The 26,903-nt window shown below is 38.2% G+C and overlaps 2 protein-coding genes across 4 annotated transcripts; one reads left to right on the top strand and one right to left on the bottom strand.

Annotated features, from left to right (window-relative positions):
• Positions 1 to 1,419, top strand: LOC127246134 (aquaporin TIP3-1-like). 3 transcript variants are annotated; one of them, XM_051267369.1, is made up of 3 exons: positions 1 to 149; positions 241 to 442; positions 598 to 1,419. In XM_051267369.1, the coding sequence occupies exons 2-3, from the start codon at positions 313 to 315 to the stop codon at positions 1,245 to 1,247; spliced, it is 780 nt and encodes a 259-aa protein (XP_051123326.1). In that variant the 5' UTR covers positions 1 to 149; positions 241 to 312; the 3' UTR covers positions 1,248 to 1,419. The 3 variants fall into 3 exon arrangements, with proteins under 3 accessions (XP_051123326.1, XP_051123328.1, XP_051123327.1); XM_051267371.1 differs by having other exon boundaries at positions 3 to 149; positions 245 to 442; XM_051267370.1 differs by having other exon boundaries at positions 4 to 149; positions 230 to 442.
• LOC127246130 (uncharacterized) lies at positions 1,050 to 23,323 on the bottom strand. Its single transcript, XM_051267362.1, has 7 exons — positions 22,803 to 23,323; positions 20,420 to 20,655; positions 18,428 to 19,079; positions 15,983 to 16,343; positions 15,571 to 15,665; positions 11,084 to 11,278; positions 1,050 to 2,866 (listed from the first exon to the last, which is right to left on the bottom strand). The coding sequence occupies exons 1-7, from the start codon at positions 22,992 to 22,994 to the stop codon at positions 2,258 to 2,260; spliced, it is 2,340 nt and encodes a 779-aa protein (XP_051123319.1). The 5' UTR covers positions 22,995 to 23,323; the 3' UTR covers positions 1,050 to 2,257.
• Positions 23,324 to 26,903: the final 3,580 nt, after the last annotated feature.

Here is a 26,903-nt window from a genome sequence, read left to right as displayed (position 1 = left end):
CCTGTCACCCCCTAAAACAGCTCTTCTGCATCCCCTCCCCTCCCATCCAAAAGTTTAGGTTGGGGTTGGTTTCTGATCGTCGGCGTTCAGTTCTGCAGATTACATGCGCATTGGAGGCCTGTTTTAGTCTGTCATCGAATTGGTTCCAGGTTTGCTAGCACACAAAGATATCTACAGCTTCAGCTGATAGGTCTGTTTGTCGAATTATATATATATATTTTAATTAAAGACACTACTTAGTTAGCAACAAGCTCAGCAGCAAGATACATAAGAACGAACTGAGGTAGCAAGCAGCACGATCGGGCGATCGAGATGCCTCGCATGTACGCATTCGGGAGGGCAGAAGAAGCCACTCATCCGGACTCCGTTAAGGCCACCCTGTCTGAATTCTTCTCCACTTTGATCTTCGTCTTTGCAGGAGAGGGATCCATCCTCGCTCTTGGTACGTACGTACGTACATATATATATATATATCACACGCGCACTATTCCATCTCTCTCTATTTCCTTTGTGATGCATGTGGTGCAGCTAGCTAGCATTACTGATCTGAAAACCGCGATAATGCTTGTGTTGTGTGTTTGGATTTGGTTTGGGCAGATAAGATTTACAAGGATACGGGCGTGGGTGCATCAGGGCAGGTGGTGATCGCGCTTGCCCACGCACTATCGCTGTTCGCAGCAGTGGCGTCCAGCATGAATGTGTCGGGCGGCCACGTCAACCCTGCAGTGACCTTCGGTGCGCTTGTCGGTGGGAGGGTGTCCCTGCTCCGCGCTGTCTTCTACTGGATCGCTCAGCTCCTGGGGGCTGTTGTGGCTTCCCTCCTCTTGAGACTCGCTACGAATGGCAGGCCCGTCGGGTTCTCCCTGGCGGCGGGTGTTGGAGGCTGGAATGCGCTGTTGATGGAGGTGATAATGACGTTCGGGCTGGTTTACACCGTTTATGCCACCGCAATTGATCCCAAGCGGGGGAGCCTGGGGACAATTGCGCCGCTGGCCATCGCTTTCATCGTCGGCGCCAATGTGTTGGTTGGGGGGCCTTTTGAAGGGGCGTCTATGAACCCTGCACGGGCATTTGGACCGGCGCTGGTGGGGTGGAGGTGGAGGGACCATTGGATCTACTGGCTGGGCCCCTTTGTCGGTGCAGCTTTGGCAGCTGTGGTCTATGAGTTCGGCGTCATACAGTCGGAGACACCCCATGCTCACACCGCTCATCATCACCATCAGCCTCTGGCAGCTGAAGATTACTAGACAATCCACCTGCCCAACTGCTGCTTCGTCTGCCCTCTGCTGCTTTCGCACTGCTGTCAATAAGTAGTAATTAAATAAAGACTGTTTGCTTGTTTTGCTTGCTTGCTTCCTTCCTTGTGCCAATCAAATAAACTCCCTTATATAATGAACAGTGAGCTCTTTGATTTCTTTCTTCCTTCTGTGTCTGTTTCGTGTGTTAGTTAATAGTGTGATCATATGCGCTGAGTTAACATATACAAATATGAATCAAGACAAAGCTTCAACGACATATATAAATCCAATGTCAATGCATTATGGAAGGATTCTTGATCAGCGTGGGAGAACAGCAGGCGTTTCCAAATCTCTAGCTTATATGAATGATAGCTCTTAGGGCGAACAATTGGACCCTACAATTTTCACTCGGAAATGACGCCTATTTTATGTTGTTGTATCATGGGACGAAGGAATCTCCGGGAGGACCAAGAGCCTACAATCAAGCCTTACTGGTGTCGCTGGTTACGATGGTAATGATGGTCAGTTCGCACCACAGAGAGACATGGGAAAAGAAATTCACTTTTTCTGTACATACCCTACCCTACCCTACCCTACCCTTACCCAGAAGACATACATCGTGCATCCCACATCTCACCGTTTTCACCATACCCTGCAGCAGCATTCAACTAAACCTCAAGAAATCTCGGCCGCAATGCCAGTTAACACTTTCGTGCTTGAATTACTGCCTGCCTTTCTGTTCTATACAGTACCGTGACAAGCACCTAAAGCCACATCAGGAACGCGCAACCTTAAAGAAGACCTTATAAATCTGTACAGATGGGCATCTTGTGGATCTCATGAAGAATTCCCAACATCATGCAGGCTAGACATCCTCCGCCAGTCCAGAATAAATTTCTTGATACAAATAAGGGAGTGTCGAGTTCAGACACTTCAAAGGTATATTAGGCCACTACAACAGAGCAGCCTGGCAACAATAATACTCTGCAAGCAAACGCGTTCAATATTTAAGTACATTCTCACGGTGCTCTCATCCTCTCAACAAAACTTCTTCCCTTCTCTTCGAAGTGGCGTCTCTTCACCTCGAGCTTTTCTCCCACTTTCTTCCCCAACCCCCGCATACGTTCTCTTGTTCCTATTCTGCGTGGTCTCGAATCATCATCTTCTACATTCTGGTTTTGTCCCTCAACAGAGACCAGTCCTAAAGAATTCATCAAAACCTCTGGGCTTTCCTCTGCGCTCCTCGGGCTGGACTCTTGCATTTTATCCTTTTTCAACAGAGGGGCTCTGAGTTCTTGAGAAGAGCTGTTTTTCACTGCCAATTCATCCATGGAAACGCGGTCAAAAGACCCATATGATACTTGAGGGATACCAGCATCATGTCTTGGGTTTTCATGGTTGACTTCTGGGGTGGTGGGATTTACACGATTATCTTCGACAGTTTGTGTTTCTTCCCCATGTCGGAAGCAAGGCGCCTCCTGTTTTGTGTCACTAGAAGATTCGTGATTATTTTTACACCACATGAAAGGAGCAACACTCTTTGGTGCCCAATCATCTTTTTCTGCTGACATCCATGGAATCCCAAAAGATTCGCTGTGCGGTAGTACTAACGATTCACGGATTGCAGCCTGAAACAAAACTGGAGTCAGTCTCTAACTTGTAAACATGCAGTAACATCCTCATTCACTGAAGATCATAGTAAGTGGAGAGCATTTTGAAGTAGTAATAATTTTCATGGTATCGGACAAGTTAAAAGCAACATTTAACTCCATCCCTCCGGTAAATAAAATCAACACTAGTTACAGAAAGTACTTAGAAGGTTATTTCAAAAATCACAGCTGCTGGAGCTTCCGTCAACTTACCATGAGGCTCCAGAGTAATCATTATCAAGTGTCCAAATATCATGAAGCTAAACAGGAAACTATTAGGACTGAACTTCATATACTCGTCATGTGCAAATAATATTTTCATGAAACTTGTGAACTAAACGTTTTCAGGAACGGGTCGTGAAGATTTGAAAAACTTCTTTAATGATCTCATACCAAGTATAATTCGGAGGAATGTGTGTTACTATTGAAATCATATGGGTAATATATCAATTGACTGTTCTAGTGAAAATATCAAATATGAAAATTTAATTATTTAAAAAGAAAAGAGAAGAAAAGAAAAGAAAAAAAGAACATCCTACAAGAAAACTGTGACCTGAACATCAACTCCTTGTTTCTTCTTACACTCCCAAATAAACAGAGCTACAAATAGGAAATTTTCTTGCTAACTCTAGAGGATACCCAAAATACATTCTACCACTGTAACTATGCCCAGCATGTATGTAGATTCAATCAAGCAGCTTTTTTAAGAATAAAGAGGATTACTCACTCTGTCCTCAGTAAATGTGAATCATTCACATCAAACTACGCATCAAAAAATGAGGAGTCAAATTTCTGTGTATGGCTCCAACTTGTGTTACTAGTCATTCTAGTGGAAAGGAATGAATGTTATTGGCATTAAGAAAAACTTTATTCTACAGGACCACATAGGAGATTTCCTAGGCAGCCAACAGATGTGCTTAAAACTTAAAAAATACATTGCAAAGCCTTGGCACTCAATCAACTCTTCCAAATACAAGGTAATGGGAAAAGTTGGTGACTGATTATTATAATATATGTCAAAGGAATTAACTGGTCACTCAATATACTAAGTGATTCATTTGATGGCAGAACAGTTGCCATTCTATGGCTGATTCTATGCCCTGTACAGCTGTAATTTATGATTTTAAATTCTCTTAACTTTTCCTTATTCAGGATAAGATCTGTATATGATAATATGATATAGCTTAACTATATTTCAGAACAAAACTGTAGCTTGTATTAACAATATAACATGGGTATTCTTCTCCAAGAAAGGGAGAAGCTTTGGCTCAACGCTCTCCAAGATTATCATGGCCAGAGCTTCAGTTTTGCATTCACTCATGCGTTTTTTGACTCCAAGTTCAACTTTTCCTTAATTATTTTGATCAAGTTATCCCAGCCTCGTGTCTTCTGACAAGGAGTCAAAAGAACTCATGTATTGATTCCAGTTCAATAGAGATAGTATTTCTTGGGAGTGAAAATCTTTAGAAGCAAGAAAGGAATCTAACTTTCTCAAATCCTTCATTTGAAATCGACTCTTCAAGTAGTCTTTTAATGAAGCAATACCATTGTGTCATTTCCAATTATAATTATATCATCTACCTATACTACCAAGAGAATCACATGTGACTTGGACCATCCGTAGAAAATGGAATGATCAAATTTTCCCTTCACGATACCATACCGGGTCTCTGCCAAACCATGCACAAGGGCTTTGCTTTAGGCTATTTGAAAATATCCATAGCACCGGAAGACCAGGAAAAGACTACATTCACTTGTCCTTATGGGACTTCTGCATACAGTTGAATTCCCTTCGGTGTACCCAACCGTTGCTATCCGTTAGACCTTTAGTATTCTCATTGCTCCCTGTGTCAGTGGTTCGAATCCACTTCTAAGCGGGCGAAGGTCCAAAGGACACGGATCTGCCGTCCCTCTCTATCTATCCAAGAGATGGAAGGGCAAAGTGGGCTCAGAGAGACCAGAAAAGGCCTTTCGTTTTCCCCCCTTCGTGCTTCCTGGGCCTCCCCAACATACTCTTGCTACGAAATGAGGATTCTAGTAATTCTGGTTTTACAGTAGATAGAACATTCATTGATTGTACCGAAACCAATAGAGCGTCTGTCTAGGAAGCTTTCTACGAGAGTCAAATCTTTAGTTCCTTATTTGAGAAGTTACCCCACTTTTAATAGGTGGGACATCAATTTGAATTAGATTTCAGGGGGCATCCATATCGGGTGAGAGAGATTCATAAAAAAACTTTGAAAGCGTAGTAGATACAAGCCAAGCGATGTGACAAAAGCAGAGGCAAGAAGAGATAAATGATAATAGGATATGAAATTAAAAATATGGTAGGTGCAAGAGCGAGTACCATCGGAAGATCATCAAGCGTTGTAGAATCTAGCGACGAAGATGACATTGGCACCACAGAGGAGTCAGAGGCCGGAGTTGGATTTGTGCAGAGAGCAGGTGGGTCAAAAAACTTTTGTCGCATTGAGAGTAGATACGGTGAATTGGTGGTTGTGTATCTAGTGGAGGATTGGGAGTGGGTGTCTTAATGGTGAACATAAGGATGTCCGGAGACTCCTTTGTTCTCGTAGATCAGGGGAACAAATAAAAACGGTGTCCTTATGGAAGGTAACATCTACAGACACTGGTATTTCCCAAGACTCGGACAAACCCATTTGTATCCCTTTTGGACGCAAGTGTTTAACCCAAGAAGATACATTTTAATGATTTTGGGTTAGGTGTAGTAACGTGTGGATGTGTATCTTGAACAAAATATGTGCAACTAAATATTTTTTATGGCAATGGATAAATAGGTTTGTCGGGAGAGAGAATATGAGAGTGTGATTGACCATTGAGAACAAAAGACGACATTCAATTAATTACGAAACAAGCGATAGAGACAACATCACCCTGTAAATATTTAGGGACACCCATGTGAAATAGAAATAGCTCTAGATGTTTCAAGTAGGAGTCTATTTTTTCGTTTGAGAACACCTAGGGTGTCAATACAAGAAGTTTGGTATTAATGCCATTTTGTTTCATAAAGGACTTGAATGCATCACGAAAATATTCTTTAGCATTGTCACTGTGTAGGATTTTGACCTGGAGATCAAATTGGGTGTTAATGCCATTTTGTTTCATAAAAGACTTGAATGCATCCGAAAAATGTTCTTTAGCATTGTCACTATGTATGATTTTGACTTGGAGATCAAATTGGGTGCAGATCTACACAAATTTTGAAAATACGAAAACAAGTTTGATAGATGTAGCAAAAAGAAAACCTAGGTCATTTGAGAATAATCATCAACAAATGTAACAAAATATTTATATCCTAGTTTAGAAGACACAATACATAGACCCCAAACATCCGAATGAAAACAGTCTAAAGAAACTTGGACACAATTACTTCCCTAAGACTCAAACGGACACAATGATGTTTAGCAAACAAACATAATTCACAATTGAATAAAGACAAATTTCTAAAATTAGGACATATGCAAGTGATGGGCTCCCGGATAGAATTGCTAAAGAAATACAAACCTTTTGACCCATAACCCTGCCAATCATCCTCTTCGTCTCCAAATTCTAAAAAACACAATGGCTTGGAAAGAACGTCACAATATAGTTCAAGGCACGAGTTATTTTACTAACATAAATTAAATTAAATGAAAAATTATATAGGTTCCAAACAATGGATAACAAAATGGTTGGTGCAATATCCATGGTTCTTGATCCAACAACTTTGGGTAATGGTTCTACCTTTAAGGGTAATTGGGGATTGGGAACAATGTGACTGATAAGTCCAAAAAAGATCAAGAACCAAAGGATGTGACGCGATATGTACTATAGTTACCTATGGTGGCTATAACCGGGATAGCAGTAGATAAATGCGTCTAGTCCTCTTCAGACATGGACAAATTAGAGTTCTGACCTTCCAAAGACGTTATATTGGCGATTTTTGTCTAAAGCCTCCTCAAATGCTATTTAATACTATGCAATTTTATAGGAATATCTACTAAATAATGCTACGCATTTCCATACCGCTCTCACGGGTTGATATTTTTATCCCGGATTCTTGGCTATAGTCCGTCCCATGTGTGCGAGCCCCTGTCTTGTAAGGTTGACTGATGACCTATATCTTGGTGTAGATACGTGTTCCACATTATTCTCTCATACTGTATGGTATATCCCGGGCGTGTTGTGCACAGGGGACGGCTGGTCAGGGCCTCAGCGCAGGCGTGGCCTAGGCGCAGGGCGGGTCAGCTTCCGAACACGTTACATATGGTATTAGAGCGGACCTTGACGCTGGTGGCGAACGAAGCGACGAAGTGGCATTGCTCTGGAAGCATGCCTATGAGCACGTCAAGGATGAGCATGAGGAGTACGCTTGATGTTGCATAAGGGCCAAGAGGGCTGAGCTTTGTTCGTGAGAGCAAAACCACGTTAAGGACGATCTTCGGGCGAATATCGCACAAGCCGCAACAACAGATGTCCCGGATGGTGTGTGGAGATGCGCAGTGGAATGTGGGTCGCATGCGGGTTGTCTATGGCAAAAAACCTCGCTGGCTGTTGGTGAGCACAAAGAGAAGGGTATGAAGGAAAGGGTCGACGAAGTGACGCCTGAGGCATACCGAGAGTGCAAGAAACAACGTCAGTGCACTTAAGTAGCATCGCACGAGCGCGTTTGCGACTTGAAGTAAGGGAGTACTGTCACGGGTTGACATTCTTGCCTCAGGTTCTCGGCCATAATCCGTCCCATGTGTGCGAGCCCCTATCCGGTACGGCTTATTGATGGCATATATCTTGGTGCAGGTACGTGTTCCGCGTTATTCTCCCATACTATATGGTATATCCCGGGCGTGTTGCGCACAGGGAACGGTTGGTCTGGGCCTCAGCCCGGGCGTGGCCTAGGCACCGGGCGTGTTAGCTTCCAGACACGTTACACCGCTAACACTTATGAACCAAGAAACTGTCCCATTGTTGAATAAATGTTTCAATGATTCATTTCATGAGGAGCTCTACAATTTCTTACTTAAGCCACCATGCCAAAGGGTTGAGACATTAGTACAATTCAGGCTTTTTGTTGAAAATAGTTCTGACCATTATACTTCAAAGCTGTCCAAAATTCCTGCAACTGTTGCAAAGATGACAGTCATATCATCAAGAATGTTCTATTAGAACTCCCAAAAACTGCATATACTGACAATTGGTTCTTATAGTACTGCCAATTCTGTGGATACAACATATCCAACACCAAGTTCTCCTACTCTTACTAAATCTGTGACACCTGAAATGATGATCATCTCTACATTCTCTGCATTAGGACTCTCCGGTAATTCCTTCTTTAAGCCTTTTCCTTGTACTTTGATTCCAAGGCTTAACAATGCTAAACTTCTCACTAAGATAAGATAATATCTTGAAAATCTCAAGATTTATACAGCTGATAGCAGCCCTTGCCTTTCACTGCCTCTGGTGACATTTCTTCATTCATATCAGATACCTTTGCCTCTCCTAATCTCATTACAAATCTCGTTTCTGTTGGAAATTAGTCCACAATGATTGCAATGTGGAATTTTCTATATCTGGTTGTGTTCCTCAGTCTTCATGCTCCTCTTTACCTATCATCAATCATAATTCTTTTGCTGTTGATTGCCAAACCTGCCATCAATATTTTTTACTATGCAATCTCTAAATTCCTTCTACAAGATCACATCTAACACCCATTTTCCATTCAAAACATCACATCCAACTTTCACTCCAAAAACATAAAAAACCAAAACACCAACACACAAAAGGAATACCAAAAGAACACCCATTTCTAATTTTTACCACTGAAAATCTCACTTTCCCTCCAAACATCACATTACATCATATGCAATAATTATACCTCAAAACATCCCATTCATAGCTAAAGTAGTCCAACCTTTTGAGTTGATACATAGCAATGTGTGGAAATGGTGCCAGCTATATCTCATGCTAATTACAAGTACTTTGTCACTTTTAATAAGGACTATAGTTGTTTCACATGGATTTATTTTCTACTTTCTTTTTTGTCTTTATGTTTTCATGCTCATATTCAAATACAAAGTTCTGCAAATATCAAAATTCTTCATTCAGAAGATACCGTGTAAGTACACATGTCATTTACTTCAAGAATTTCAGCAAACTAATGGTATAATTTCTCAAAGGTCTTGTCCTTATACCACTCAACAAAAATGGCGTGGCTGAAACAAAGAGCCTACACCATATAGATATTGGTCACGCCTTTCTATTAGAATCATTTGTACCTTCTCATTTTTGTGTGAAGCTGTCTCTATTGTTGTCTACCATATATCTATAGGATGCTTTTTCCCTTCTTGAGCCACATTTATCCTTTCTTTCGGTTGTTTGGTCATACTCCAAATTACTTCAAACTCCGCACCTTTGGTTGCATGCTGTGTTCATCTTCCTATACACGAATGCATAAAACTAAATGCTCAAGTGTTCAATGTGCTCTTCCCGAATAGTGGGTACACCAAAAAGGTTTGCTTTGCTATGATCCCAACCAACACCATAGTCCATACTCAGGTTTCTCAACAATGATCATTCTCCTTCATTTGCTATTGTGCCATGTTTGTTAACTCATGTATTGATTCTAGGGATAGCGACACTGTGGGTTCAAGATAGGTTTTGCAGGACCTGGAACTGACCCACCCCCAGGCCCAGCACACTGAGAAAAGCCAATTTCTCCCATAAAAGTATATATGTTTTTTTTTTGCACAACTCATAATATCTTTTAGAAAAATAATTCAACCATTAACCAAGCATTTCTTATTCCAAAAATATCAAACATTAATTCATTAATGTATATATAATATGCATACTACACATACATACTTGTAAAAAAATATCAAAAATAATGTATAAGTTGCACCAATATATTTCTAAATTTTGAATTCATCTTAAATCCCTCCACCTCAATTTCATCTTCGGTCCCAACACAAATTTAATGAATGATAGACAATAAACACTCATGGTCCATTCAACAATTCTAAGCTTCAAAATCTTCATTTTCATTTAACATTGTAGAAAAAAAATTTGATCCTATAGTCGATACACTTGCACCTAATAAAATGAAAAAATAAATTTAATCAGGGTAGGTCTGGTCCAAGACGGGTTTTCCCATGGATCTATAACCCGCTTCAGATTCAGACTGAGTTTTAATGTTTGGTACCCGAAACCCGCCATTCATTCAAATTTTTGGTCCCCGACCCGGTCCTTGCCCAACACACCCCAATTGCCATCCCTAAGCTTCAAAATCTTCATTTTCATTTAACATTGTAGAAAAAAAATTTGATCCTATAGTCGATACACTTGCACCTAATAAAATGAAAAAATAAATTTAATCAGGGTAGGTCTGGTCCAAGACGGGTTTTCCCATGGATCTATAACCCGCTTCAGATCAGACTGAGTTTTAATGTTTGGTACCCGAAACCCGCCATTCATTCAAATTTTTGGTCCCCGACACGGTCCTTGCCCAACACACCCCAATTGCCATCCCTAATTGATTCTGTATCTCTGAGCCTCCTATTGTCTACAAACAACAAAAGACTCAACACCTCTTGCCCTGTGTACATCATTCCCTCAATGTTAATATTGATTCAGCAACTACACTGGCACCTCTTAGACAAGGTACTCAGTTTGTAGGCCAACAGATAGGTATGGTTTCATCTCTCTTTATTTTTGACAGATGTTCTATTCCTATTCCTTCATTCTATAAACGAGTAATAAAGCATGAGAGTTAGCAGCAATTTGTTGAAACAACTACTTTCCCTTGAAAACACCAAACGTGGGATGTTGTTGGTGTCCATCATCTGGGAAACATCCTAGTAGTAAGTTTGTGTTTTCTGTTAAGCACTATTTTGATGGAAAACAGTGAAGGTTACAAGCTACACCACTGGTTTTTGGCATCCAAGGGCATTGTTATCCTTATTTATGTGGATGACATTGTTATAACTGATTCTGATATGGAAGCTATTTATAAACTTACAGAATTTGTTACACTATACCTTTCAAAAATAGTCTCCATATTGTGCAATTGGCACATTATTGAGCAAGTTCATCAAGGTCCTAAACCATTCATCACATTTTGTATCCAGATTCATACATCATGCCTTCTGTGTAGCATGTAAATGTGAAAATGAGTCACCATGTTAAAGATAGAAGTCTAACCTTGAATCGACTGATCATGAACACTGCGACATGCCCATTTGTGATTTTATAGTCTCCAATAAAAGAGTCCAAGTTGAACTGAATTTCAGGCATAGAAGTAAAACCAATCCATATTTGATCTGAAGGTGGAGGCTTTATGCGCAATCTCAGTGTTCCACAGAGAGAAGAAACCCTTATTTTCAATGAGAGAGGAACCTTCAAAAAATGAAAAAGTAATCAGAACCAGGAATAAAAAGTTATGGGGTTTACTCACTGAATTGAAAATATCAGTTTTAAAAAACCAGTTTATTTTCTAAATTTTACCCTTTCCAACATTAAACCTCATTTTTGTAATCTTGTTTCTTTTGTCTCCAAATTATCATTTCATGCTTCGCTAACTTACAGCAAGCCATAAATCTAACGGGTGGTTAGAATGTGGACAAACCTGTTAGCTGGTTTAAAAGTGCATTCAAACAGTTTCTACAAAGAGTTGTGCTTTGTCTCACTCATGCAAAGTAATAAAATATATTTAAGGCACAGTCTTTCATATTTAAATTTACCCAAAGATGAGCACAGATAAATGCATATACAAGCAATTCCAGAATTAAATATCATAAGAACATTGCAAAATTTACAATTTTTACCAGGGATTTAATAACAATACTAAAACTATTGGAACTAGCGTAAAACCAATTATATGCACGGGTATATTAATATTATAATGTCTAATAGTTAAATAAAATCAAAACACTAATGTAAAATACTGATATATATATATAACTTCTGATAAATTAGTTTTTGAGGTCAAATAAGCTCTTTCAAGAAGCTAGTGTACTAAATCCTAAAATAGTTGTTTTGACGGATCAAATAACTAAAAGGTCAATAAGCTAAAAATTATTGAATAAACTATTTTCCAAACACTCTCTAAGTATTTCCCAAGGATTGAGATTGCCCAATCAAAGAATATTGTTATTGTATCACGAGAAACCCTTAATTGATGTTAGATGATATAAAATGCTAGTCGGTAAACTTAATTTTCTAGTGTTAACCCGTGAGACAATTCTTTCAATCTTTGTGTGACTGTCATAAGAAAGCACTAATGTGCATTTTGCGATTTATTAAATAACAGTATTTAAAAAAAAGGCTTACTACATGCAAATCACAATCACACAGAAATTGTTGGTAATTCATATGCTAATTGGGTAGGATCTTCCGTTGATGATGTTCTACTTCGGATTATTGTGTGTTTGTTGGGGATAATTTGATATCTTGGATGAGTAAGAAACACGATGAGTTTTTTTTTTTTTTTTTCATTTAGTTGCACATTCTAACATTGACTTTGAATATTGTTCCATGTCCTTAGCTATATGTGATTTTATCTAGGTTAGATAATTACTTTGTGATCTCATTCACTCAAGTTACATGAGATGACAAAAATGAAGTTGTGGTGAGATAATAAGATAGGACCACATGCTTCCTTAAACCCTGTGTTTATGAAAGAACAGAGTAAGTTGAAAATTGAAATAGATTGTCACATCAAGAAGAAAATTCTATCTAGGTGTACATACATTCAGAGGCCTTCCTTCCCTCCACCCCATCCTTTTAGTTTTTTAAGTTTTAATTTTAATATATGTAGTCTAAAAAATAATTTTAGTAAAATCTATGCTTAAATTTTATATAAGGTGTGTTTGTTTGGGTTTTGGATTTTAAATAATGATTTTTTTATATATATAAATAAGTATTATGTGATATTTTAAATGTAAAAGAGGAAAATGTAAAGATCGATAAAAGATATTAGAAAACTTCAGTGAAATATTGTTTGTTTAGTGTTTTGGTTTGAGATATTTTTTCTTATGTGAGTTATAGGGAATTGTGTAAATAATATTTTTGATGTTGAATGTTGATTATTTATGAGATGATAAAATATAGTATATTATATATATATATATGAGAATTGTGTCGGGAAAACAAAATAGTTAGAAGAACAAACCCATTGGAAAAGGAAACAATTTTAGATATATATATATTTTTTATAAAATGAAATTTTGTTCAAATAAATAATTGTACTTATCAATTTCAAACAATACTAAAATAAATATTGCAATATGTAGTTGATGTTGCTGTAATTTGTTATTTGCAAGATTTTCAAAACATGCATCTCAAAGATTAAAATTACCTGACAATGAATAAAATGTATTATTTCAAAAAATTTTAAAATTTGCCTGTAATATCCCGTAAAATAATCGTCGAATGTTTGCCGGAGTCGGACAAATTTCATTTTGGGCATAATTTATTTTGGTCTTTTAGTATAATAAATTAAAGAGTTGGATTTAAATTAGAAGTAAAATTTGAGTTTTGGCCAAAGTAGAATAAAATAATTAATAAAGGGCTAAGTATTTTATGTTAAATAAAAGAATAAAATAAAATAACAATAATAATAAAAAGAAACAGCAGCAGCAGCCATCAGCACGCCGCCGCCGCCGCCAGCCCTCCTTCTTCCTTGGGGATTCTTCTTCTCCAAAATTCTTCCTTTTGGGCTCTTCTCTTGAGGTAAGTGTGATTAATCTTAGATAGATTGATATGGTCTAATCCCTAGACCCCTTCTATTGATATTTTTCAAAATTATTGTCAAATGGGTTTGCCCTAAAAGTATTAGGTTTTTGCCAATTTCTTCTAGGAAGTTGATTATAATGTCATTAAGGCTTATGTGAAGATTATTATTGAATTTTAAATTGAAAATCGTAGAATTTTTGGGATGAGTTTGAAACCCTCGTTTTGCCCTAACCTAGTTATGTTTTTCGAAAAAAGATTTACGATTATATTTAAATATTATAATTTTTGGAATTAGATCATGTCTATTGTGGTTGGCATGTTTTTTGAATGTTTATTTGGCGAAATAAAGTGAGATTATAACAAACTCGTTGGGTCTAATATCCTACTTTTGCATGGTTAAATATTGACAATTGGAATATTTTGAGTTTAAAATATTCTTTTTTTTAAAAAAAAATTTGCCTAAGAGCATGTTGAGTATTTGGTCAAATTGGTAATTAAAACTACCCGTCGAGTCCGATCAACTCGTCGATTGTTTGGATCATAAGGCATAGCCTTCCACCTCTGTGCCTTGCAAACACGTGAGGGTATACCGGTATTTTAGGATAACTAGCTAACCTTGAACTAGATCCTGAGTGGGCTAGGTCGAGGGATCGAGATGGCGGGTTCCCTTTTAGGGTGATTCCGAGGTGCCCGTCATTCACGATGGAAAGGTCTTTAGACCGTCATCCGTGATGGAGGGATGGGTTGCGTACAATCCCCTCTTCGATTAATTGCGCTTACTCAACCGTTGTGTGGACCCTCTTCTTACGATCTTTTTGTAGGTGATCATGCTTCCGTTATGCCTAAGTGATGCATTCACGTTATATGATCCATCGGGAGAAATGAGAACTACCTTACATTCTAAAATGTTTTGAAATTCATTAATTGTGTTTAAAGACTAATGCATTTTGAACTATTTCCAATTTATGTTTTTGCTTCAAACTTTATTTACTTAATTGATAAGCCGATGCGCTTTAATTCTAAGTTCCTATTAGTTGTTGGTATTTATTATTTAAGCCTTAGCGCCACAACGTAAGACTCGTTGGTTGATGAACGAGCCTTCCGGTGTGGCGTGGCGGTGACGCTCCGGTTTGAGCCGGCCGGGGTGTTACATTGCTCCTTATCATCTTATCTTGGTTCCGCCACTGCGTACTTGTATATATGTGTTCAAATGATTAACTTGCAGATATATTAATAAAATCCTTTAAGAGATTCTATATCCATGTTCATATGTAATAAGCTTGGATTGTATGACTTTTACGCTTCAGCTTGACGAAGAGTGTTAGATTAAGCCCATTACTTATGATTAGTTTAAGTCCGACAACGTAAATTTATTTGTTGTGTCAGCATTGGAAACAGATCAAGTAACGAGCTCATAACATTGAATCATGTCACATTATTCTTTTCAGTACTCTATTGAAAGATTTTCTTATATTACAGTTACTTAAAGAGTTAAGGCAGCAAAATTATTCCACATTTAGAAATTAGTCTACTATGACAAACCAGAGCTAAGCTAGGAGAACTATATCAACAAAGACTTGATTATAAATTCAATAAGATGGAAAGATAAAAGGATGTGAAATTAAGGAATTAGATTATTAACATTCTGCAAGAAATTTATGCTTCTCATGTCCATGTAATCTTTCAAGATTCAATAAACATATCTAAGGAAAATCCTAGAATGTCTGACCAGACTGTATACATATTACAAAGAATAAAGATTTCTTTTAATGTTGTTGCTTTGTGACTTTTTTATTTTGAGAATTGATTTTATACTTTACCCCCTTAAAAACAAGTAGAACATGCCAAATACTCCATGGAAATGAATGTAAGCTCAAAGTCAGGGGCAGCTGAATGAGAAGAAACTATTGTACATACATGTACAGATCCTGGAAAGACAGAAAAAGTTTACTAACCTGTGAAACCTGTTTGGTGATAGATTGTAATATAGATTTCCACCGAGATCCTTGGGATGATGAATACAGAGAGCTTTTAGGTATTTCTGACTCATCTGTAAGTTGGAATATTGAAGAAGGGTGAGTAATTAATGCGTGTTGGTAAACATCATTTTGTGAGAAATGAATATAAGAATCTATATCTACATTAAGGAAAAGGCAGAACTGAGAAAGCATAGAATTGAGCTCTAGGGCAGTCACTAAAACATATAAAACAGTGAGAAAAAACATAAGAAGCACACCATTGGTATCACTGGTATATGTATTAAATTGCACAAGAAAGTGTATAAGCATAGATGGTTCACCAGAGAACATTCGACGACAAGACATATATTCAATTGTCAAAAAACTATCAATAGGGTCAATTCCGCACCTGTGTCATGATATCCTTCAGCTTTATGTTTTATTTCATTAATTGTCTCTTCAGAAAGCTTCAGTTGTTTCCCAAGATCATCAAAACCTTCCAGAAGGTCAGGGGTCGCCACACCAGGAGTATTCACACTGAGGCGAGCTTCCTCCCCTTCAAATTCTAATTCTTGTATTTCAAGCCTTGTTTCAACTTCCATAAGCATACCACCTAAATACTCAACATCAATTTCTAAGGCACACAATTCATTCATATCCGAGGGTAGGACCCTCATTGCAAGGATGCGGGGAGGCAGGGAACCAAGATCCACAGAAGTACAAGTGACTTCACCAATGTAACTGGGGATTCTCGTATTGGATAATGCTCTCTATTGCATTATGAAAATAGAATTAGTTCGATCCACACACCAAAAACGAAAATCATATGGGAGAATGCTCCCTATAGCATTACAAATGTAGACATCAGTACGTTTAATGAAACAATAGGCAATTACAATGTAAAGATAATGTTATCTATTGGCGTGTGAGTGCATATATTGTGTTCATATTGGTTGGTACATCAGACTGAAATCTCAAACTCATATAATCCTGTGTGATCAGGTCATTTGAAAAGGACAGGGGATTCTTCTATTCAATGTCAGAACTTGTAAGGTGCCTCAACAGTTCCAATTTTGTGTTAAATATATTTAGGGTGTGTTTGTTTGGGGGTTTGGATTTTGAGTTGGGATTTGAATAGTAAAAATTTTGAATTTGAATAGTTGTGTGATGTGATATAAATAGGGTTTGATATGATGTTTTGAATGTAAAATTGATTTTTAGTATAATATAAAAAATAAAAAATAGGAGTTTGATTTGATGTTTTTGGGGGGAAAAAATTGGATGAATAGTGGAAATCCACCAAAATCCTTCAAACAAACACACCCTAATAAGCAAGCCAACAAAGATTTGATGCATCAAGTTGAAAGTGAACGCTTTGAATGGCTTACACTACTTTAGACATCTTGTTTGTAACTGTACATTTGACTTACTGCTACACCAAAATGAGAAAAAGAGCCCACGTATGCATATGGACAAGTAAAAGCTCTTTAGAGTTTTCTCATACCATTTTTCTATTTGTAAGCATCCTCAGGTCATTGATGCTAATAGGACAGTTGCATTAATTCCATATTAGGACATTCGTAGTGTGCATGCAGAAATAAATCGCAGCAAAACAATCACACAACCAAAGCTAATCAAGGCCCCCACATTGAGCTTCAAGAAAAAGAAAAAGAAAAGTTCTAACACCAAACAAGGACCATCAAGTTCATTGGAATGTATAAGTGGGACAATATGGATCAATTACACGTGGTTTATGTTCATTTGAGTATGAGTTTCTAACCTGATAAACCAATAGATTAGTTCAAACTAAAATAGCCATGCTGGGTAACTGCATTGTGTTTCATTTGAAAACAAATGGACAAAAAGAAGTATGAAATATAATCAAGGTTAGCATATTGCTTAAATATTTTACATTCACTGAATTCCAACTTGTTCGAGTGAAAACAAAAGTGACTACAAGGATCATAACAAATTTGAGTGTTAACAAGGAGACAACATAGCAAGAGAACATCAACTTACTATTCAAGATTTTAAAACTCAATTCTATTCCACTTAAGATTTGATTACATGAATAAACCCTAAATTATATGCAACCATTATCTAAAATATCAAAAAAGGTACTCTACACTATTCTAAATACAAAGTTGGCCTATATACAATATATCTAACACATAAAAAAAGGATCATAATAAATTTGAGTGTTAACACAGATACAACATTGCAAGGGAACATCAACTTATTATTACAGATAAACAAAGGAATCATTAGAAGTAAAAAGTTTCTTTCACTTAAAAATGAGACCCTCTTACTTGTCAGGAGATAAACATTACATGATTTTGATATGTGGCACTTCCAGATCCTTATGCATCCACTGATAAGAAATAAGGAATTTCCTGAACTTACTTTCTTTCACTATGTTAGACATTTAGGCAGCATTTACCCACAGTTTTTCCAATTGCCAATTACATGGGCACACAGTTGTCGTCACTAGATCAAGGCTCTTGAGGCATGGGCTGGACACTATAATGCATCCACTCTATAACTTTCATATGAATTTATTTATTAAAAAAATAAATAAAGAAAGAAAAAACGGGAGGAAAGACCTTGCCTCCCAGGTGAATTCCTCTCTTAAATACAATTGGTTTCCCCCTCTGGAAATCATCTCATTTTTACCCCTTGTTCTCTAGTTCTCTCTTGGGTTTCTTGTTTTACTCTCTTATAATTACAAGAAATCATTTTCTTCAACAAATTATAATAGTGTGCAACTAAAAATTATAATATAATGGAAAGACATTTAAAATAACATCTACTCCAACAAACATATGGAAGGGAATAACTAATGCATATCACTAACCTGGATCCTGTTTTGTAAGGAGCTCCTAATCTGAACATTATTCTTGGCATCGAAGAACAACCGGGAAATGAAAACATTCAGAAACAGCGTTCCTTCATCACAATACTTGTGATTGGAATCTCCATCAGATATTCCAGATAAATGACTTTTGGTTCCAGGCTCAGAAGTGGTTGACATTGTAGTTGCCACACCATGATCATCAACGCATATGGGTTTTCTCATTGATTCCATTTTGGTTGAGCCATTTTCTAAAATCAAGTCTTGAAATGATCTGGATTTTCCACTTATTTTTCTTTCTTCCTGGTCATGCCAACCTTTTGAAGATTTCTTTGTAAGTTTCTTCAAGAACTGACGAACTTTCGATGAAGAGTTGTCTAGCTTAACAGACTTGTCAGTCAATCCGAGGCTGAAACCAGGCAAGGGCTTAAAAAATGATGGATATCCAGTATTTAGAGATGCCAAGTAACAACGGAACTGTTTGCTTAACTTGGAAAACCACACATTTTTTTCTTCATCGCAACAGGAAGCAAGACGAAGGGCTTTGCACCAGGATTCTTTCTCCCAAGATGTGTCGAGATAGACATAAATTATTTTATGCCCTTTATATATGGCTGCACCCTTGTTCTCCAATTTGATTGGGTACCTCTTTGCCCTGAGATCAGGGAGACAAAATTCAATAAATTAAGCATATCCATAGCTGCAAGGCTATACATTTCAGCGAAGCAATCACTTGGAAAAAAAAATGAATCTGTGAGATAATAAAATGCTCTGCAGCAAGCCTTAGACGCTAAGAATATATCCTATTTATCATATAAAACTGTATTCAAGTTCAGTTTTTGGTATCAATTATTCAGAAAAGCATGTGCTCGCCAGGGAACTAATAATTAATTCACAGTTATGAAGGCTGCATTCTTTAGGGGGGAAAAAAACACTTGCTTTATTCGTAATTTAATCTTTTCCAAACATTAATTAACAACTTAAACACTTATTAATTTCTCAGTGAACTTGTCCATCCAGTAGTTCTAGGTATACTACCAAAACGTTCACCTGGCTTGAGAAACTTATTTGCTAAACAATCAGCAGTTCACCACTAATTAATTCATTAGACATGTAATAATATATCACTGTAGGACCAAGAAGTTTTACCAGGGATCTGCTCATCTGATATGGATTCTTAGATGCCCTTCACACAACAAAATCAAACAATTGGATAATGCACTAGAGTAACAAAATCGATCAATGCACTTAATCCAGCCACTTCGTAGCTCCATGAAAAATCAAAACAAGAAAATGCTAAGGATGTTAAGCAAATTCTCATTCTGGAAGATGATTGACATACAATTTGGAAAATTTTAATAAGCAGTCGTAGTTTTTAAAATATCACATTAATAACAGCCAAAGTTTAATGATAAAAAACAAATAGAATGATTCATTTATCCCACTAGATAACGTAAAAAACAAGAAAAATACCAAAATCTAAAGGCACCGCAAACATGCTACTTCAATATCTATATTCACTTAAATTAACATCAAATTATTCAATTAAAAGCTTTAATCAAACAAACTGGGAATTTACTTTGGATGGACATTTATTTTGGGGGAATATTTTATGTAAACCATATTAAAGCTATTAACTAATATCACATTCAAAAAATAACATACCATATGAATTAAAGTTACTGTAGATGGCATTAACTATTTCCACTCATTTTCAGATAAAGAAAAGGAGACATCATCGGTGAGGGGTGATAGTTTTATTATGCAATTAGGGGGGAGATAGTTTTCACTTTATGTGACAAGGTTTATATGTTTCACTACCCTATGTTAATTGTTAATAGATTCGAGAATTTAGAGGCCCATTATCAGTTGTTCAAATCCAACTCCCAACCAGGAAAATGTGATGAAAAGCACTACAGCATGGTACATTAAGAAACCTAAGTGGAATCTTCTAGTAGTTGCAGTGAAAAACACATCTAGGATATCTTAATTTACCATTTCCTTGATGGCATTCTTGTGGAAGAAACAGCAACAACTGTGCAGCCCTTCAGTAAAATATTCACATCAGAACAATCTGAGTCCAACAAGACAAGGTAACAGTCTCTAATTCTTGCATATTTCCGGACAGGTGTAACCTCCAATATATCTTTTCGTCTTCTTGTCTCTGTTGGCAATTTGTCCTCAATGCCAGATTTTGGGATTTTATCTGGTTCTAGGACCCAAATAGGCCCCTAATACAAAACAACAATCCAAAATTAAGAGCCAATAGCATACTACAGCTGAGAAAGAATATTAAAAAGAAAAGAATGCTTATTCCAACATAAGTGAGCTCTAACATCAAAATGTCCAAAAAGATATTAGTAGTAATAACCATAAGAGAAGGGGAGGTTTGCACCAACTATTAATTGAACAATAACTCTAATCAAATGCTGAACATTATACACCAAACATAAAATAGTTATGAAGTTCTTCTCCTCGCTATAAATCTAGCACCCCTTGGTCTTACCGTCTTAGCAGTCATCAACCGAGTGAACATGGCGAAGCATCCCAAAGAAATTAATTCTGTTGAGTATGCATATATGCAAGGTTGATGGTTAGCAATTATGAAAAGACCCTTGTTCGTGCATAAGCATTAGTATAATATATGCAGCATGTAAAATAACATATCAAAGTAAATTAATGATTCACTCACTTTGTGAATATTTTCACTATCAGACATTCTCCTATTAATGCATATGCAACATGTTGGGTGTTTCTAATATGTGTGTGTGTGTGTGTGTGGCCCAGCTCAACAGGGTAGTACAAGAAGTAGTATATTAGAGTATTATCAGATGATGAAAATAGTGCTTCTAACATACTAATTTATAGTAATTTTAATACTTGACATACTAGGAATAGAATTTATCATAATCGGAGTTCCTTTCAGTTAGTTAGCATAAAACAAAGTGCTTAAAGCCAAAGTAGTTCATTTAAGATAATTTACTATTCTGTTTTTCCTTTATGAATAATGGCCGGGATTAGATGTTGAAATCCCAAAATTCAGCACTGCAGAATTTGATACAGACTATTGGATCAACAGGAAATTCAATTGTTGATAACTGATACATTAGAGTAACTAAGACAACAGGAGGTCAACATGTGTTCAAAGATCTTTCAACAAAACAATCTAGTATACCAGCTTCAACAACTACTATCCTACAACACAAAATTTGCTATCAATGTTTCACAAAACTTTAAACAACCTCAACAAAATTTCAACAATACAAAATATGCAGTCACAACAACTATCCATCAAAATAATAAAAAATGGCCCAATTAGAATAGTAGATGTCTTAGAAGTTAGAAGTATGACCAGGCAGCTCTCAATTGATTCAGGTGCTGAATTCTTCATACATTAACACCACATCAGCCCCCGTGAATAGAATTTTCTCATCCAGATGTAATAACCTAGGCTAAGGCGAAGGAAATGGTAAAACATGACTATGTTCAATAGTTAGTACACCCTAGAGTTTCTCATACAGGTTTTATTTCTGTTAGCAACTGAAAATTGTTGCTTCAAATCTGATTTTATTTTGCTTATATATTTCATCACACTGCAGATGAACATAAATTGGCATAGGGCAATGTTAGTTGGCTGGCCCCAATTGTCTTTAACTATAAATCATGCGGTAGATTGTTACTGTTTAAATAGATATCCACGTAAATACCCTGACTTTGAAACTCATCCTACTAGTGCAAATTCTGAGAAAGAAAGAACAGAGGGAAGCATTTCAATAAAAATGTGTGAGAATCATAACATACTTTGGATTTCCTATGATCCAGGTTACCATTGGCAGGCTCAGAAAGAACAAGATTGCTAAGTGGTTGTCGGAGAAACAACCAGTGTATGCCAGATAAGCTAGAACTTGGGTCATCATCATAAAAAGTATTCTTCTTGAAAGGACTCAACTGTTATACTTACATCTGGCAGAGGACTCTTAGGCATTACATTTTCCCATATAGTAACGTAGGTAATACAACACCATTTTGAGGTTGAATATCTAATGTATGTGAAAATTGCAAGTTAAAAATTAATAAATGACTTGAAATTAAAGAACTATGCAGTAATATCCTTTCAATTACAAAACACGCACACGACCCCAAAGTTAGGCTAGATAACAAAACATCTTAAAAACAAAACTACATGAACATCTAGTTATCTGTCAACTATTTGGGGAGGGGAAGTTGTATTCCTTAAGCAACAACAGTTCATCGTACATACAGAGGAGAAGACAGATTATGCCGACATAATATGTATACGTAGCATAGATTAGCTTCCCAACGTCAAGATAATAGGATGATATAAATAAAGGATGCGAAGGGGAAACAGATTAATCACCTGCTTATCATATAAAGAAGGATTGGGATCGCCAGGAGAAGAGACGGCCACCGCAGCCTTAGCCTTGTCTCCGAGTTCTTCTCTCTCAACTTTTCGATTCAAACGGAGAATTAAAATCCACAGTCCTAATGCTTCCATAGCGACAACGGCGAGCGCCCCAGCAGCAAAGGCTGACAACAGTAGAAACGCCATGATCGCATCACCACCAACACCAACACGAATAGATCCGCTGTCTAAACTAGAACGCAATCCTTGTTATCTCGACCAATTTTTATGCGAACAGTCGATCGAACAAGGAAAAGTCGTGCATTCAAATTTTTATCGGCTAGATTCCAAAACCGAAGACAATCCCTATAAGCCCCGGAGATAGGAAGCATATAAATCTTGGTATATCAATACATAAATTTTGCTACTCGAATCGATGACAAATGAAACCAGAGGACGGGAGAAGTTCAAAATCTTGAGGAAACCAGCGGTGACCGAGGACGGTGTGATCCTGCCTGCTGCCGTGACTATGACGATTATGTTTTTTTTTTTTTTTACTTGAACAAAAACACCCGAAGGCCATCCAAGAACTTACAATGCCGAGCCCAAATAAAAGCGCTACGAAAATTTAGAATAAAATAAGGGCCCAAACCCGAAAAACTCAAAAGGAACCCAGGTATATAAGCCCAACTAAAACGCCCTCAAAGTAAATACAAAAGCTGGGCCATAAGAATTAAAAAGTCCAACAGACAAATACAAAGAGACTAATCACTATTTTTATGATTTTTTTACTATTATAACGACTATGTTGCATTATGTAAAAGAACTTATTGAATGCGTTTAGTTGTAGGGTTTTTTGTTTTTTTGTTTTTTTTTTTTTTAACTATTAAAAAAAAATTAAAAAATATTAAATTAAATATTATTATTTATTTATTATGTTATATTAAAATTTATTATTATATTCAAAAGATTATACTAACTTTATGAAAAATTTAGATTTTTTTTTTTGGTTTCAACGACTAAAAATATTATTCAATTTTTAAAGTTTTAGATAAAAAATATAATATTTTTTTATAAAATATTATCTCGTCTTTGATGAATGTATCATTTTGAAATTTTGCAGTAAATTAAAAAATAACGGTATTTTATTGATTAGTGAAAGTGTATAAGAGGTTTTAAAAATTGTTATTTGACTTTATGTATAAAATAATTGTATATATAACACTCTCTCCATCCCATAAATATAGTCTTAATTGGGTTGGATACATGATTTAAGGTATATTGATATTATATTGGTAGTTGGTAAAAGTATGGATAAAAGATTTTTTGCCCTTACGAGTGTATTAGTGTAAAAAGTAGTGGCAATTGTGTAATAAAAATAAAAATATAGTGGCAAAACTTGAAGTAAGTATAATGGCAGGGACAAAAGTGTGCTCCGGATAAGCTGCAATCGACCGCCAGGACTGCCCGATCCCAACAGCTCAAGTATCTTCGAAGCTTCCCCAAAAGCTCCTCATACAAAATGCTCCTCCGATTCCCCACATAGAGGGGCGTACCAAGGTAAGTAAGTAGGAGGTCAGCCTCTCTGAAACCCGTGACTGACTGAAGTTGCTCCCGAACCTCCCCCGGGAATCACCGACTGAAGACAATCGAGCTCTTTTGACAGTTGACCTTTTGGCCGGTGATCCTCATATAGTCAGCCAAAAAGGTCATAAAAAAAACTCATTCGCTCCCCATAAGCACTCGCAAATATCAGCACGTCATCGGCATATGCTAAGTGAGACAACCGAAACCCGCCCCTACATCAAAAGTAAAGCTCCGGATGTCTCTGGTAAAGACGCTCCAAACCCCTCGATAACAGGTCCGCCGCAACTACAAAAAGAGTAGGCGACAACGAATCTCCCTATCGGACCCTCTGGAGGATTTAAAAAATCCCCAAGGTCTCCTGTAATCAAAATGGAGTAATAGACGTGCTCTATGCAATGCATCACCAATGTAATAAACTCCTCTGCAAAACCGAACCTCAACAAGGCATGCCTCAGAAACCGCCAAGATACCCTATCATATGCCTTATTAAGGTCCAATTTCATAAGCACGTTATGCGACATGCCTCGAAGGTTCAAGTCATGAACCATCTCGAATGCCATCAATATGTTATCCGCAATCGCGCGCCCCTTCACAAACCCACTCTGATGCGGGGAAAGAAGGCGCGGTAATAAAGGCCCCAATAGCACCGTGAGCAACTTCGTAATGATCTTGTTGCTCACGTTGCATAGACTAATGGGTCTGTAATCTGCCCACGACTCCGGAGCATCTTTCTTCGGGATAAGGACAATAGTAGTGGCTTTGTAAAACTTCGGGAGTGGGACCCTTGAACAGCTGAGACCGCAGTCTTCTCCAAGAATCTCCATATGTCCCGACATCTGACGACACTACATCTCCCATAGACCCCCGTCAGCAAGAAGGATCGACGAATCTGCGGTGACGATATCTGCACATGAATCCACTAATCGGCACTCACAAGCATCTGAGTTTGGAAAGAGCTGTCGACAAACAACCAAATCTTGTTTGCCTCGTTCCCTATCATCTGAGCAAACCCCAAATGCCGACAGAAATACTTCGGCGCTGCCTCGACCATAGGCTCCAATAGTATCAGAATACGCACTCGATGCTCCCGACATAAGTAGTGAATCTCCCGCTGGGCTCGGGGGTTCCCAGAACCCCGAACGTTCCATACTAAGAACGAAAAATCAGTCATCTAGGAACGTGGGGTGATGGAAGACCGCGCCTGAAGGAACAAGTGATGCGACGGCTCACCTCCGGAGGCGGCGGCCTGCTCTGTACCTGGAAGCTCGAGGGAATCTCAGTCTCTGGGGAACGGCTCGTCCCCTCAGGCTCCACTTCCTCCAGCAGAGCCATCACTATAGGGGCCACTTCAGGAGACGGCTCTGATGCAACGCGGTAGGAGTATTGAAGATCCTCCACCTTCGACAAAGGCCCAGTACTCTCCCGAATACCCAAAACAAAGCTCCCATCTCCGCAGGGGGAAAGAGCTAATATATCAAACAAGGATGGCGGGGTACCATCTTTGAGAAGTGGCGAATCATCCGACTCCGCATCAAAAGATGAAGAATGCTCATCCCGACTAGAGTCAAGTCTGCGCGAGGTCTCTGGGGTATCCTCAACCAACACTGCCTTCCCTTGAGCCTTACGAGAAGGCAGTTCCTCCTGTGCCACGGGGGTCGCTGTGCGCAAGGAGCTCGAAACCCGATCCTCCTCCTCATCTGCCAACACAGGCGGGATCACGCCATCCGACTGATCCGGGATAACAGTAGGAGCAGCGGGGGGATCAACAACACAGGTAACTTGGATGCCAGACAGTAGGGTCCTCTCAACAGTATCCGAATCTAATCTGTCCTCCGGGGGAGCAGCGCCCTCAGCAGAACCCTCTGAAACCAATCCAGCACTCGGAGCAGTAACCCGGATGCCCGACGAGAGAACTCTCCTAACCACATCTGATGCACTAGCACCCGGAACAGTAACTCGGATGCCAGATGCAAGAACTCTGTCAACGCCAACCCGACCCTGTCCACGTCTGCGCCTCCTACGGCGTCTTATACGGCCCTGCGTCACAGTCTCTGTAGCATCTCGCTCCTTAACAGGAGGCACAAGCCGCTCCCCAATAGAAGGTACAATCCGCTCCTCAATAGGAGGCACAACCGCCGGTCGGGGACCTCTCATAGCCTCCATCGCTACCCGAGAAGGTCCCGACCGACAGCAATCGACAGCAGTATGCCCCAAAGTATGACAAGAAGCGCATTATCTAGGAAACCTTTCATATATCATTCTCTGCTCTACTCTGGGATCCCCCAAATCAATTAAGAATCTGTTAATCAACGACTATGATACATCAATCTCAATGCAGACGCGTGCATGAGAGCACCTGTCTCGCCTAGCTGTCGGAGCATCAGTTGTCAGAGGCTTGCCAAGTCTTGATGCAACCACAAAAAGCATGTCCCGGTGATACATATGTAGTGGCAACTGTGGGAAAGTCACCCACACCGGGACAATATAAGGGTCCTCCGTGGCCTTAAAATCTAGCGTCCACTTAAAGAC

The sequence above is a fragment of the Andrographis paniculata genome, unplaced genomic scaffold (assembly GCF_009805555.1).
Source record: "Andrographis paniculata isolate CXL003 unplaced genomic scaffold, ASM980555v1 Contig26END, whole genome shotgun sequence".
Classification (NCBI taxonomy): domain Eukaryota; kingdom Viridiplantae; phylum Streptophyta; class Magnoliopsida; order Lamiales; family Acanthaceae; genus Andrographis; species Andrographis paniculata.
This window is presented reverse-complemented; position numbering and strand designations above follow the sequence as displayed.

Coding starts and splice junctions, on each gene's coding strand:
- LOC127246134 (XM_051267369.1), top strand. CDS start 313: ATGCCTCGCATGTACGCATTCGGGAGGGCAGAAGAAGCCACTCATCCG. Junction 443..597: donor GGGATCCATCCTCGCTCTTG/GTACGTACGTAC, acceptor TGGTTTGGGCAG/ATAAGATTTACAAGGATACG.
- LOC127246130 (XM_051267362.1), bottom strand. CDS start 22,994: ATGGCGTTTCTACTGTTGTCAGCCTTTGCTGCTGGGGCGCTCGCCGTT. Junction 20,656..22,802: donor CTTCTTTATATGATAAGCAG/GTGATTAATCTG, acceptor GTTTTGTATTAG/GGGCCTATTTGGGTCCTAGA. Junction 11,279..15,570: donor TCACCAAACAGGTTTCACAG/GTTAGTAAACTT, acceptor CATTTTTTGAAG/GTTCCTCTCTCATTGAAAAT.